This window comes from Lontra canadensis, unplaced genomic scaffold, assembly GCF_010015895.1.
Source record: "Lontra canadensis isolate GAN:19392208 unplaced genomic scaffold, GSC_riverotter_1.0 scaffold135, whole genome shotgun sequence".
Lineage (NCBI taxonomy): Eukaryota > Metazoa > Chordata > Mammalia > Carnivora > Mustelidae > Lontra > Lontra canadensis.
Window position 1 is genome coordinate 972,394 of NW_022631129.1, and position 13,252 is coordinate 985,645.

At 40.1% G+C, this 13,252-nt stretch overlaps 1 protein-coding gene across 3 annotated transcripts in view; it reads left to right on the top strand.

Annotated features, from left to right (window-relative positions):
• The window catches only part of OCA2 (OCA2 melanosomal transmembrane protein), a 481,635-nt gene that overhangs the window by 301,803 nt on the left and 166,580 nt on the right, over window positions 1-13,252 (top strand). For all 3 annotated transcript variants that reach the window (XM_032843099.1, XM_032843101.1, XM_032843102.1), the window contains 2 exons: window positions 7,332-7,391; window positions 7,994-8,098. In XM_032843099.1, coding sequence (XP_032698990.1) covers window positions 7,332-7,391; window positions 7,994-8,098 — 165 coding nt within the window. The remainder of the gene's footprint in view (window positions 1-7,331; window positions 7,392-7,993; window positions 8,099-13,252) is intronic.

Here is a 13,252-nt window from a genome sequence, read left to right on the forward strand (position 1 = left end):
TAACAGTATTCATTGTTTTTGCACCACACCCAGTGCTCCATGCAATCGGTGCCCTCTCTAATACCCACCACCTGGTTCCCCCAACCTCCCACCCGCAGCCCCTTCAAAACCCTCAGATTGTTTTTCAGAGTCCATAGTCTGTCATGGTTCACCTCCCCTTCCAATTTCCCCCAACTCCCTTCTCCTCTCCATCTCCCTTGTCCTCCATGCTATTTGTTATGCTCCATAAATAAGTGAAACCATAAGATAATTGACTCTCTCTGCTTGATTTATTTCACTCAGCATAATCTTCCAGTCCCGTCCATGTTGCTACAAAAGTTGGGTATTCATCCTTTCTGATGGAAGCATAATACTCCATAGTGTATATGGACCACATCTTCTTTATCCATTCGTCCGTTGAAGGGCATCTTGGTTCTTTCCACAGTTTGGCGACCGTGGCCATTGCTTCTATAAACCTTGGGGTTCAGACGGCCCTTCTTTTCACTACATCTGTATCTTTGGGGTAAATACCCAGTAGTGCTACTGCAGGGTCATAGGGAAGCTCTATTTTTAATTTCTTGAGGAATTTCCACAGTGTTCTTCAAAGTGGCTGCTCCAACTTGCATTCCCACCAACAGTGTAAGAGGGTTCCCCTTTTTCCACATCCTCTCTAACACATGTTGTTTCCTGTCTTGCTATTTTTGGCCATTATAAGTGGCTGAAGGTGGTATCTCAATGTGGTTTTCATTTGAATCTCCCTGATGGCTAGTGATGATGAACATTTTTTCATGTGTCTAATGGCCATTTGTATGTCTTCATTGGAGAAGTGTCTGTTCATATCTTCTGCCCATTTTTTGATATGATTGTCTGTTTTGTGTGTGTTGAGTTTGAGGAGTTCTTTATAGATCCTGGATATCAACCTTTTATCTGTACTGTCATTTGCAAATATCTTCTCCCATTCTGTGTGTTGCCTCTTTGTTTTCTTGACTGTTTCCCTTGCTGTGCAGAAGTTTTTGATCTTGATGAAGTCCCAAACATTCATTTTGGCTTTTGTTTCCTTTGTCTTTGGAGACATATCTTGAAAGAAGTTGCTGTGGCTGATATCGAAGAGGTTACTGCCTATATTCTCCTCTAGGATTCTGATAGATTCCTGTCTCACGTTGAGGTCTTTTATCCATTTTGAATTTATCTTTGTGTATGGTGTAAGAGAATGGTCGAGTTTCATTCTTCTACATATAGCTGTCCAGTTTTCCCAGCACCATTTATTGAAGAGACTGTCTTTTTTCCACTGTATATTTTTTCCTGTTTTGTTCAAGATTATTTGCCCATAGAGTTGAGGGTCCATATCTGGGCTCTCTACTCTGTTCCACTGGTCTATGTGTCTCTTTTTGTGCCAGTACCATGCTTTCTTGGTGATCACAACTTTGTAATAAAGCTTGTGCTCCCCTCTCTCTTTCTTCTTCTTCTGGAATCCCAATTATTCTAATGGTGTTTCATCTTATGGTATCACTTATCTCTTGAATTCTCCCCTCGTGATCCAGTACTTGTTTGTACCTCTTTTGCTCAGCTTTTTGTTCTCTGTCATTTGGACTTCTATATCACTAATTCTTTCTTCTACCTTATTTATCCTAGCAGTAAGAGCCTACATTTTTGATTGCACCTTATGAATAGCTTTTTTTTTTCAACTTGGTTAGATTTTAGTTCTTTTATTTCTCCAGACAGGGTTTCTCTAATATCTCCATGTCTTTTTCAAGCCTAGCCAGCACCTTGAGAATCACCATTCTGACCTCTAGATCTGACATATTACCAATGTCCATATTGATTAGGTCCTTAACCTTTCGTACTGCCTCTTGTTCTTTTTTTTTTTTTTTTTTGGTGATGAGTTTTCCATCTTGTCATTTTATACAGATAAGAATATATGAAGGAGCAAGTAAAATACTAAAAGGGTGGCAAAGACCCCAGGAAAATGTGCTTTAATCAAATCAGAAGAGACCCCCAAATTTTGTGGAGAAGAAAGGGGTCAAAAATAAGTTCTGGAAAGAGAATAAAGAAAAAAAAAAGAAAAAAAGAAAAAAAAGGAAAAAATATAAAAAAGAAAAAATATATACATTAGGCTGGTGAATAGAAGAGGTTCACCAACTTATTTTGGGGAGAACTTTGGTCCCTTAGAATAAACTACCTCCCAAAATTAAAGAATGAAAAACATATATAAGGGTACACAGAATGAAGGGATGGAATATGACTATAAAGATGAAAAATTTTTTTTTAAAATTTCTAAAAAATGGAGTCGATAAGTTGGTTGGGAGACTAAAGAAAAAGAAAGTGGAGATAATTTGTTCAGGCTGGAGACTAGAACAAAGCCCTTTGCTAGATTTAGGGTATATTTTGATCTATTAGAAGAAGTTCTATCCCAGATTTTTTTAGAAGAAAAAACACTATGTGTATACAAACAATAAAGTTAGAAAAAAAAATAAAGTTAGATACAATGAAGGATAAAATATAACTATAATAATAAAGGTTCAAAAATATTTTTTGAAAGGTATTGTTAAAATAAACTAGTTAAAAAATGTTAAAAGAGGAAAGTAAAGGTTAAAAAAATTTAGCATAAGAAAAAAATAAAATTAAAAAAATTAATTAACTTTGCAAGACTAAAGAATCATTGGGAGAAAGCCATGAATTCCATGCCTTGCTTTCTCTTCCTCTGGATTTCCGCTCTTCTCCTTGGCAAGTGAACTTGGTCTTGGCTGAATTTCTTGCTGATCTTCTGTGGGAGGGGCCCATTGTAGTGATTCTCAAGTGTCTTTGCCCCATGCGGAATTGCACCGCCCTTACCAGGAGCCAGTCTAAGTAATCTGATCAGCTTCATTTTCAGGAGCTTTTGTTCCCTGACTGCTTTCTGTAGAGTTCTGGAAGACCAGAATGAAAATGGCGGCCTCCCAATCTGCAGCTCGAGGGAGCCGAGAACTTGGGGCCCCAGTCCTCAGTGCACCCTCAGAGAAAAGCACTCAATTACTCCCATCTCCCTGGCCTCCAGCTGCACTCTGAGCCCACCCAGCCTGTGACCAATTCTCTCTGTCTCTGGCACACAGCCCCTCCTGGAGTCCCCAAAACCTGCAGATCCCTGTGCTCTTCCAGAGGGGTCTCTCGGATCTTGTGGGGTCCCTGCTTACAGGGCAGTGGCCCATGGATGGATCACAATTTAAGGTAATCCCAAGAAGAGAGCTCACTCCTCAGCTCCGTCTCTGTAGCCAGCTTCCCCACTCTAATAACTGTGAGCTCTGTGACACTCAGACACTCCCGATCCTTCTGTGACCCTGCAGGACCTGAGACCATGCTGTCCCTGCATGGGCTTCACCTCAGCTTAGCCTCTGGAGCAATGTCCCTCAGTGGAGCCAACTTTTAAAAGTTCTGATTTTGTGCTCCATTGTTCCACTGCTTTCTGGGAGCCGGCCCCTCCCTCTGCAGTCTATCTTCCTGTCCCTTTGGATTCACTTCTCTGCCAGTCTTACCTTTCAGAAAGTGGTCAATTTTCTGTTTCTAGGATTGCTGCTCTTCTTCTCTTTGATCTCCTGCTGGATTTGTAGGTGTTCAGAATGGTTTGATAAGCTATCTAGCTGATCTCCTGCTACCTGATGTCATCTCAACCTGTTACTTCTCTGTCATCTTGACTCTCCCCCCAAAGAGAAAGCTATACTTTCAATGACATTACAATAAAAATTCCACTGGCATTCTTCAAAGTGCTGGAACAAACAATCCTAAAATTTGTATGGAACCAGAAAAGTCCCTGAGTCACTAAAGAAATGCTGAAAAAGAAAAATACACATCTGGGGCCATCATGTTGCCTGATTTCAAGCTTTACTACAAAGCTATGATCACTAAGACAGCATGGTGCTAGCAAAAAACAGACGCACAGACCAATGGAACAGAGTAGAGAGACCAGATATGGACCCGCAACTCTATGGTCAAATAATCTTTGACAAAGCAGGAAAAAATATATAGTGGAAAAAAGACAATGTCTTCAATAAATGATGCTTGGAAAATTGGAAAGCTATGTATAGAGGAATGAAACTTGACCCATTCTCTTACACCATACACAAAGATAAACTCAAAATGGAGGAAAGACCTCAATGTGAGGCAGGAATCTATCAAAATCTTAGAAGAGAACATAAGAAGTAACGTCTTCGACATTGGCCACAGCAACTTCTTTCAAGACATGTCTCCAAAGACAAAGGAAACAAAAGAAAAAATGAATTTTTGGGACTTCATCAAGATAAGAAGCCTCTGTAAAGCAAAAGGAAACACTTAACAAAACAAAGAGGCAACTCAACGAATGGGAGAGGATATTCACAAATGACACTACAGACAAAGGGCTGATATCCAAGATCTTGAAAGCACTCTTCAAACTCAACACCCAAAAAACAGATAATCATGTGAAAAAATGGGTAGAAGATATGAACAGACACTTCTCCAAAGAAGTGGAAAGGAGAATTGAAAGTGGGGGAGGAATCAGAGGGGAAGATGAACCATGAGAGAATGTGGACTCTGAGAAACAAACTGAGTATTTTAGGGGGAAAAGTGTGGCAGAATGGATGAGCCTGGTGGTGGGTATTAAGGAGGGCATGTATTGCATGGAACACTGCATGTTATACATAAACAATGAATCTTGGAATACTACATAAAAAAACTAATGATGTATTTTATGGTGACTAACATAACACAATAAAAAAAAAAGAAATCAGTTACTTTGAACTGAGTTATTAGATGTAATGTTCTAGTATTTTGAAGATTTTCCTTTATGTTCTTTTATACTGCATACCATGAATATTGGTGTGTCGGTTAATTATATGACAATAAATATATAAATAGGTGGTTGTTTATAGGCACACATCAAGGTGTGGACATAATCCTGTGTATGTGTATGTATGTGTATATGTATGTGTATGTATACACACATATATAATCATCTCTATTTGATTTCTAGTGGGAAGGATTTTTTAAAAATTATGTTATGTTCGTCACCAAACATCATTAGTTTTTGATGTAGTGCATTATGATTTATTTGTGTATAGCAGTGCTCATTATAACACATGCCTCCTTAAACCCATCACCATGCTATCCTAATCCACACCCCTCACACCTATGAAACCTTCAGATTTTTTCCCAGAGTCCATAGTCTCTCATGGTTCATATTCCCCTCTGATTTCCCTCCCTTCAGCTTTCCCTTCCTTCCCCTAATGTCCTCAATGCTATTCCTTATGTTCTACATATGAGTGAAACCATATGATAATTGTCTTTCTCTGCTTGATTTATTTCACTTGTCATTATGCCTTCCAGTTCCTTCCATGTCGATGGAAATGGTGGATATTCATCCTTTCTGATGACAGAGTAATATTCCATTGTATATATGGACCACACCTTTTCCATTCATCTGTTAATGGGCGTCTTGTCTCCTTCCACAGTTTGACTATTGGGACATTACTGCTATGAACATTAGGGTGTATGTGCCCCTTATTTTCAGTACATCTGTACCTTTGGAGTAAATACCTAATATTGCAATTGCTGGGTCATAGAGTAGCTCTATTTTTAACTTCTTGAGGAATCTCAATACTGCTTTCCAAAGTGGCTATACCAGTTTGCATTCCCACCAACAATGAAAGAGGGTTTCACATCCTCTCCAACATCTGTTCTTTCTTACCTTGTCAATTTTTGCCATTCTAACTGGTGTAAGGTGGTATCACATTGTGGTTTTGATTTGAATTTCCCTGATGGCTAATGATGTTGAGCATTTTTTCATGTGTCTATTAGCCATTTGTATGTCTTATTTGGAGAAGAGTCTCTTCATGTCTTCTGCCTATTTCTTGACTTGATTATTTGTTTTTTGGGTAGCAGGAAATTTTAATCTGTTTTAGACCTCTGGCTTTTCTTTCAATCAATAGTATAGAATGAAATAAAATGACTACATGTGATTGTGTTTTGCAAAGTAAAATTTTTATTTATTTATGGATTATTATGAATTATTATGAGTGTTTCTTATCAAGTGGTCACGGCTTATTTTGTAGCACTGTTGGTACTGTCTGGAGACATTTTTCATTCTCACACTGGGGACTGGAAGCCAGGGATGTTAAACATCCCACAATGTATAGGATAGCTGCTGCAATAAAGAATGATTTATTTCCTAAGATCAACACTGCTGACTTGATTTATGAACAGTTTTATATAAATAGATTTATCTTTGTGGTTTTCATGATATAATAGCATACTTGATTGAGAATTGTGATTAAAAAAACCCAACATTTTGTTTCCACAGTTTTTATTTATTTTTTTAAAAGATTTTATTTATTTGACACAGAGAGAGAGATCACAAGTAGGCAGAGAGGCAGGCAGAGAGAGAGGGGGGAAGCAGGCTCCCTGCTGAGCAGACAGCCCAATGCAGGGCTCGATCCCAGGACCCTGAGATCATGATCTGAGCCAAAGGCAGAGGCTTAACCCACTGAACCACCCAGGCACCCCTTCCACAGCTTTTAAATGAGGGTTAACAAACAGCTCTACATGTGGGTAGAGAAGTTGTAAACTTGTATTTAAACATGGTCTAGCTAAAGTTTTCAGTATTTATAGTCATTCAGTGGTGACATCACAGTGTAAAGGCCATACTTGAGAGGTGCAAGGCAGCTGTGTCATGCCCATGTTTGGTTATCTATTGGTGCTTACTGTCCAGGATTCATCATGGGCAGCAGAGCATCCCTTCCTTGGCTGGAACCAAGGTGGCAGCCTGAGCAAGAGAGTTCTTGAATTCACCACCTTCATCTAGTTTTCTTTCCTGCCTTTTCTTGGACACAATTTTCTCAATTTGTCTAGTCCTGAGAAAATAGTTACATGTTTCAGTTAAATAGATCTTTTATTTTTTTCTTTGACAGTTACAAAAACCATGCATTTTCTTTGATTCTTCTAAAACTCTAACTATGATGTTGAACTTCAAAAATAAATTTGAAATGCAACTTACTTGAATGACTTACATGGAATGACATTTCTTTATGTACAGTTGAACAATGCCCCTATAGACCAATCTTAAAGAGATAGCATTCTATTTGAATTTAAATTTAATGTGGACAGTAACACAAATCGATGAGAAATTCCTGCCTGTGGTATTGTGCTTTCTTCTCAGTGAATCTTCAGTGTGTCTATCTGACAGTAAATTATTTATAGACTGTGTACTTATGTCTGATCCTTCATAAGACATGAGAGCCTGAACTTGCCTTATGTTCACTTGTTTTCATTTTAAAGATTTTTTGAAAAAAATTGCACATAATCTTGGAGTTTTAAACTGATTCTCATCATATATCCATTTCTTCTAGGCACTGGCACATCTCCACTTAATAGAATATGTTGGAGAACAGACTGCTTTGCTAATAAAGGTACATTAAATACTGCAATAGAATGTGTTTCATCCACTGTTACTTTGACTTGTAAAAAAAAAAATCAGGTTAAGAATATGTCACAGATTATGTAAAAATTATAGCAGGGAACATTTTTTATCCTGTGTAGCCTAGAAATGAAGGGAGACTTTTCCAAAGAATATATAATTACAAGGTGCCTGCAATTTTGCTATTAGCCTTCAGTTAAAACTGTCTAAGAAGGAGAGCAAAAGGGACAGCAGTGTTGATAAATGAATGCACAGACACAGGGCTCTGCCAGGAGGTAAGTTTTGTGTAATTAGTGTGTGCTGCCACCAAGAATGGGGCCACCCTTTTCCCCTTCCCAGGGGCTGGTTGGCTCAGGTGTGGCTAGGAATCATTCTCCTCAGTTTCTTGTAGACCTTGCTGAGGCTCATGGTATTAGCCAGGAAAGCCCAGGCTAGCCCTGTTTGTACACCTGGGTCTGCCTTGGTCTTCTCTTGTGTGAAAGGACAGACTGATAGCCCTGTGAGTTCCACATGTCTTACCATCATCTCCTCAATGTATGTGATTTATCCATGCCTCCATGATATGTAGCACTGGTACTATCTGCTCCCTTCCAGATGGTCCCAGAGGATCAGCGCCTCACAACTGCCATCATCCTGGTGGTCTGGGTTTCAGCCATTGCATCATCCTTGATTGACAACATCCCATTCACTGCAACAATGGTGAGTTGCACCATTACTCCATGTGATAATGACCCGACTTTCAGCCTGGACATGATCTAGGCTCACCAGAGGAAACAGAGAATGAACCTAGTCCCTTTGCTGCACTCATAGCTATAGAGGAACTTTGTGGCAAAGGTTGGGGCTAGCAGGGCCAGGAGTGCTGAGTCCACACTGTAGGCTGGAATCCATGGGCCTGCAGCTACAGTGGGTAGTACATCAGTAATTAGTTGTTTCAGGGTTAGCCCAACTGAGAGCTGCCACACCTCATGGAAAAGACAATCTGTTTATTTTTTTCTTTCTTTCTTTCTTTCTTTTTTTTTTTTTAAAGAAAATTGTAAGATACCAAAGATAGGCTGGTTGAAGACAAGACATTCATTATTTATTTCCTGTGAAAACAGAATGTGTTCTCATTGGCTTGTGTGGTGCTTGGCTTGGGCAGGATTTTGAGTTTTCTGTGTGGTCCTCACTGCAGCTGAAATTGGGATACACATTAGAGGCCTTATACAAGGATGACTAGCCCAGTTTCTGCTGTGTCTTCTGACACTGCTGATAGGTGTATGGCAGAACTGTTAATTCCTGATGGACAATGTAAAGGCAGGAATGGGAGCTTGCATACAGGAACCTGGGATACTATCATGAACAACTGAGGCCCCAGGTGTGCTAAACATGTGTGAATGCATGAGGACATGACTGGATTCTGGACAGAGGAGTTTTCTCTGTTCTTGTGATGTCGAGGGCCCAACCATACTCCTGCACAACAGCCTGTGCCAGGGGGCTTCCATGATATTCATCATCGTGTAGCACATTGGCCCAAGTGAGTAGAGTGGAGAATCTGCAGTGAGGAGTAGGGCAGTGCTTCTCTCTCTCACAGGACCTTAGGTTGACCTGGCACTCAATGTTACTCACTCATTCCCTGAGATTGTCACCTGATTGACTCTCTACTAGCTACTATTCTTCCATGGTCTGGGTTCAGTAATTCTGAGCTCATTTTGTGGCTGTTATTTTGTGATGAAGTTCTGTGTTAGAGAAGTTATACATATGTTGTTGAATGTCCTGGTTTGGGCTCAGCAGGCACTATCATGACTGGCTGTGATGCTGTGGTCCCACAGAAGGCCAAAAACAGTGGCATTTCTCAAGCAGACTAAGGCAGCTGGGCTCTGAGCTTCTGAAACACCAGACCAGCTTGTGTGTGCCTTCCATTCTCCAGATGAGGTAGTCTCCAGAAGACCCAACATGTGTGAACTCATGATGCTACACAGTGCAGCCACAGAAAACCCTAATCTGCCTTTGGGGCTCTGCATATTCTTGAAGCTGCTATACCTGCCTCTTGGGGAAGCTTCTAGGTTTTAGGACCCAGATTCTCTCTGGCAGTGAATGAGAGGGTACCTATTGTTAGCAATGTAGGCCCCTCCATTTTCTAAAAATATGACACTTCTGATGTTTTCATGTTAACAGTTAATTTTATTACCTAAAATTTAAATTAAAAATAATCAAGAGAATCATGGAGGATAGTATAATAAATATCTGTATGCTCACCACCCAAAATGAGGAAATTCAAACATTGTATTCTCTTCGCCTTGAGTTTTCTTGTTTGTTTTATTTTTTTTTAAGATTTTTATTTATTTATTTGACAGAGATCACAAGTAGGCAGAGAGGCAGACAGAGAGAGAGGAAGGGAAGCAGGCTCCCTGCTGAGCACAGGGCCCGATGCAGGGCTCAATCTCAGGACCCTGGGACCTGAATTGAAGGCAGAGGCCTCAACCCGGAACCCTGGGATCATGACCTGAGCTGAAAGCAGAGGCTTTAACCCACCGAGCCACCCAGGTGCCCTTGTTTGTTTTATTTTTAAGAAATAAAACAGATGAACTGACATTCTCTATTCCATGCCTTAAACTCCAGTATCATGTCCATCCTTCCCTGTACTGAGAGGACTACCCTCATGAATCTGGGGTATATCCACTCACTCGATGGCTAACTATGGAGCAGACCAAGGGAAAGATCTTGGTTTATGTGAGTCAACGTGGACAGACACCAAATGCTGAGAGACCAAAGATGAAGCTATTGCATAGATTGGCATGCAGCTTTCTAAAACTGCCAAATCTGTTCTGTGACTCAGCAGGTTGGTGGGTGGTGTCCACAGTGGCTGCATCAGAGGAGAACATGGGGAGCCACACAGGTTTTCACCTTAGTCTGGAGGGCCCAAACATGTCTGGCTGGTGGGTGGAATTTCATGTTGGTGACATTCCCATGTTCTCAGCTTTGCTGTTTTCCTGGGGGCTGAACAAGAAGACCCAAGAGAATTTTATGGAAATACTATCAGGTCAATATGGGGGTAGAGATAAGTTTGCCTGCCTGTGCCCATCAGAAATGCAGTGAACACACTGGAGCTGCAACCCAGGTTCCTGCTGCTCAGCATGCAGAGGAGAGCCTGTGTCTCAGCCCAACCTCATTCTGCTGTGAGAACATGCTCTGGCTAAAGTCATTCTCCAGGTCAACAGGACACATGTCTGTAGAGATTTTAACATGTGTGGAAACTTAATTTAAAAGTGGCAGAAAGCTGGCAGATACATTCAGCATTTCCAGTGACTAGTAATGCTGGCAGATGTGCTGGTGGGGAGATGGAGGCTGTGCCTGAGAAGTTTGTGGGGCATTTACTCAAAATTTCTTTAGAAAATTATGAGCATGATTCCATTTTTCCAAGGCAGTGAGTTGGATAGACCGAACAAACAAACAAACAAACAAACAAAAACCCCATCTCTTCCTGGGTGGTGTCTTCTCTCCAGAGTGCGTCTTTAAGTTGGAGGGCATTCCTCCAGTGTTCATACTGTCAACTGTGAGCTGAGAGCAGCAGGGAGGAAGCACTATTCACATTTATTCATGACCTTTCTCTTCCTCCAATGGTCAGAATAGAATACTAAATAATTCAGGAAATGCAGAAGACTTAAATTCTAACTGGCAGGATCATGCTATTGAATTTTTGCTTATTTCACAGTGTCCAGAGTCAAAAGAACTAGATCATAGATGGGTTTATCTCTCTAATTTGGCTGGATGGGGCTTCAGTGAAAATTAAAACACAAGCACAGCCAGACTTTGGAAGAGCACCCCAGGGCTTTTTGGGGATTAGATTTGTTCTTTAAATTTTCCTTATTCATTGAGCTTTTCCCTTCATTTTGACTTTTGCTTATCTTTAATGGTAATACTATTAAACAATATTTAACATTAGTAGGTCAACTTAATATTGCTACTTCATCATTGTTTAGGGCAATCAGAACAGACATGGAGCCTCTGAAGCAGGAAGCTTGAAGCCCCCCTCTCTTCTTACTCTTTGTGTCATTGTTAATTTCTCACTTGCTTGGGACAGAGTGCGACCCAAATGGCTGAGACTGTGAGAGGCCCTAGAGGCTTCTGACAGTGGCTGTCCACCAGTTGGTTTGGAAATATTTCATTTTTGTTTTGTTTTGTCTTTAACTTTTAATTAATTAATTAATTTTTAAGTAGGCTCCACACCTATCATGGAGCCTAGTGTGGGGTTCAAACTTGCAACCATGAGAGAGGCAAGACCTGAGCCTACAAGAGCCATACATTTAACTGACTGAGCCACTCAGTCGCCCCTTTAATTTTTATTTTTTTAATTGAAGTATAGTTAACATGCAGTGTTATGTTGTTTTATATAAAATAATGATTCAAAAATTCTATACATTACTCAGTCCTCATAGCTTTAAGTGTGTTCCTTTTTTTTTTTGGTAGATATAGTTGACACACAATGTTACATCAGTTTCAGGTGTACAACATAGTGATTTGACAAGTTTACACATTATACTGTGTTCACTAGAGTGTAACTATCATCTGTCCCAATATATTCCTATTATTATATCATAACTGTATCATTTATGCTGTGCTTTTTATTTCTGTGATTTATTCATTCCATATCTGAGCACCAGTATCTCCCACTCCCCTTCACCCATTTTGCCCAACCCTTTCCCCTCCTCCCCTCTGGCAACTAGATTGTTCTCTGTATTTATAAGTCTGATTCTGCTTTTTGTTTATTCACTTGTTGTTGTTGTTTTCTTAAATCCCACTTATGAGTGAAATCATATGGTGTTTGTGTTTCTCAGTTTTAACAAATATTTTCATACAGGGTAATCCCATTAGCATCTGTGCTTACCTTCTTTCCCCTTCTTACCTACAGCTGATAAGGAGCTATGGGAGCCACACATGAACTCAGACCTAATTTTGTAGGCACCTTCTTAGGTCTCCCCAGTACATTGTACTAGAGACTGTATTGGAAACCTGCAATACCTTGCTAATGATTGAGAATTCCCTGACAACCTTTCTCCATTTAAACCTTATCTTTTCAGCCTCATTTGCTTGAATAGGAAGAATTCTCAGGCTATTTTCAAGTTAAAATGTGATTATTCTTGTCCTGGATATTGAATTCAAAGGATGGTAATTTATGCACATAATTTTTTGGGTTGTCTCTGACTTCTTGGGTCCTCATCATTATTTGTATTATCATTCAGCCTTGGTAAGAAAGTCAGTTTTTCATGGCTTGTTCTCATGTACCTTCTTCCTTTAGGTCTTTGTATTCTCCTTCCTGCTACCTGCCCTGCAGGAGGTGCTAGGGCAGAGGGCAGACTGTTAGCAAAGAAAAATGCTCTTGCAGGGTGATAAAAGTCAGAAGCATTTCACATTTGCTTTTGCTATCTACATAATCTCATTTTGTTTTCATTCATCTTTTTTCTTTTCTTTTTTTTTTGTTGTGTTATGCTAGTCACCCTAAAATATATCATTAGTTTTTGATGTAGTGTTCCAATATTCATTGTTTATGTACAACACCCAGTTCATCTTTCATCTTTTCTTAAAACATCCAGGATCTCCCCTTGTCCTCCATGCTATTTGTTATGCTCCACAAATAAGTGAAACCATATGATAATTGACTCTCTCTGCTTGATTTATTTCACTCAGCATAATCTCTTCCAGTCCTGTCCATGTTGCTACAAAAGGGGAGATGGAGAGGAGAAGGGAGTTGAGGGAAATTGGAAGGGGAGGTGAACCATGAGAGACTATGGACTCTGAAAAAACAATCTGAGGGTTTTGAAGGGGTGGGGGGTGGGGGGTTGGGGGAACCAGGTGGTGGGTATTAGAGAGGGCACA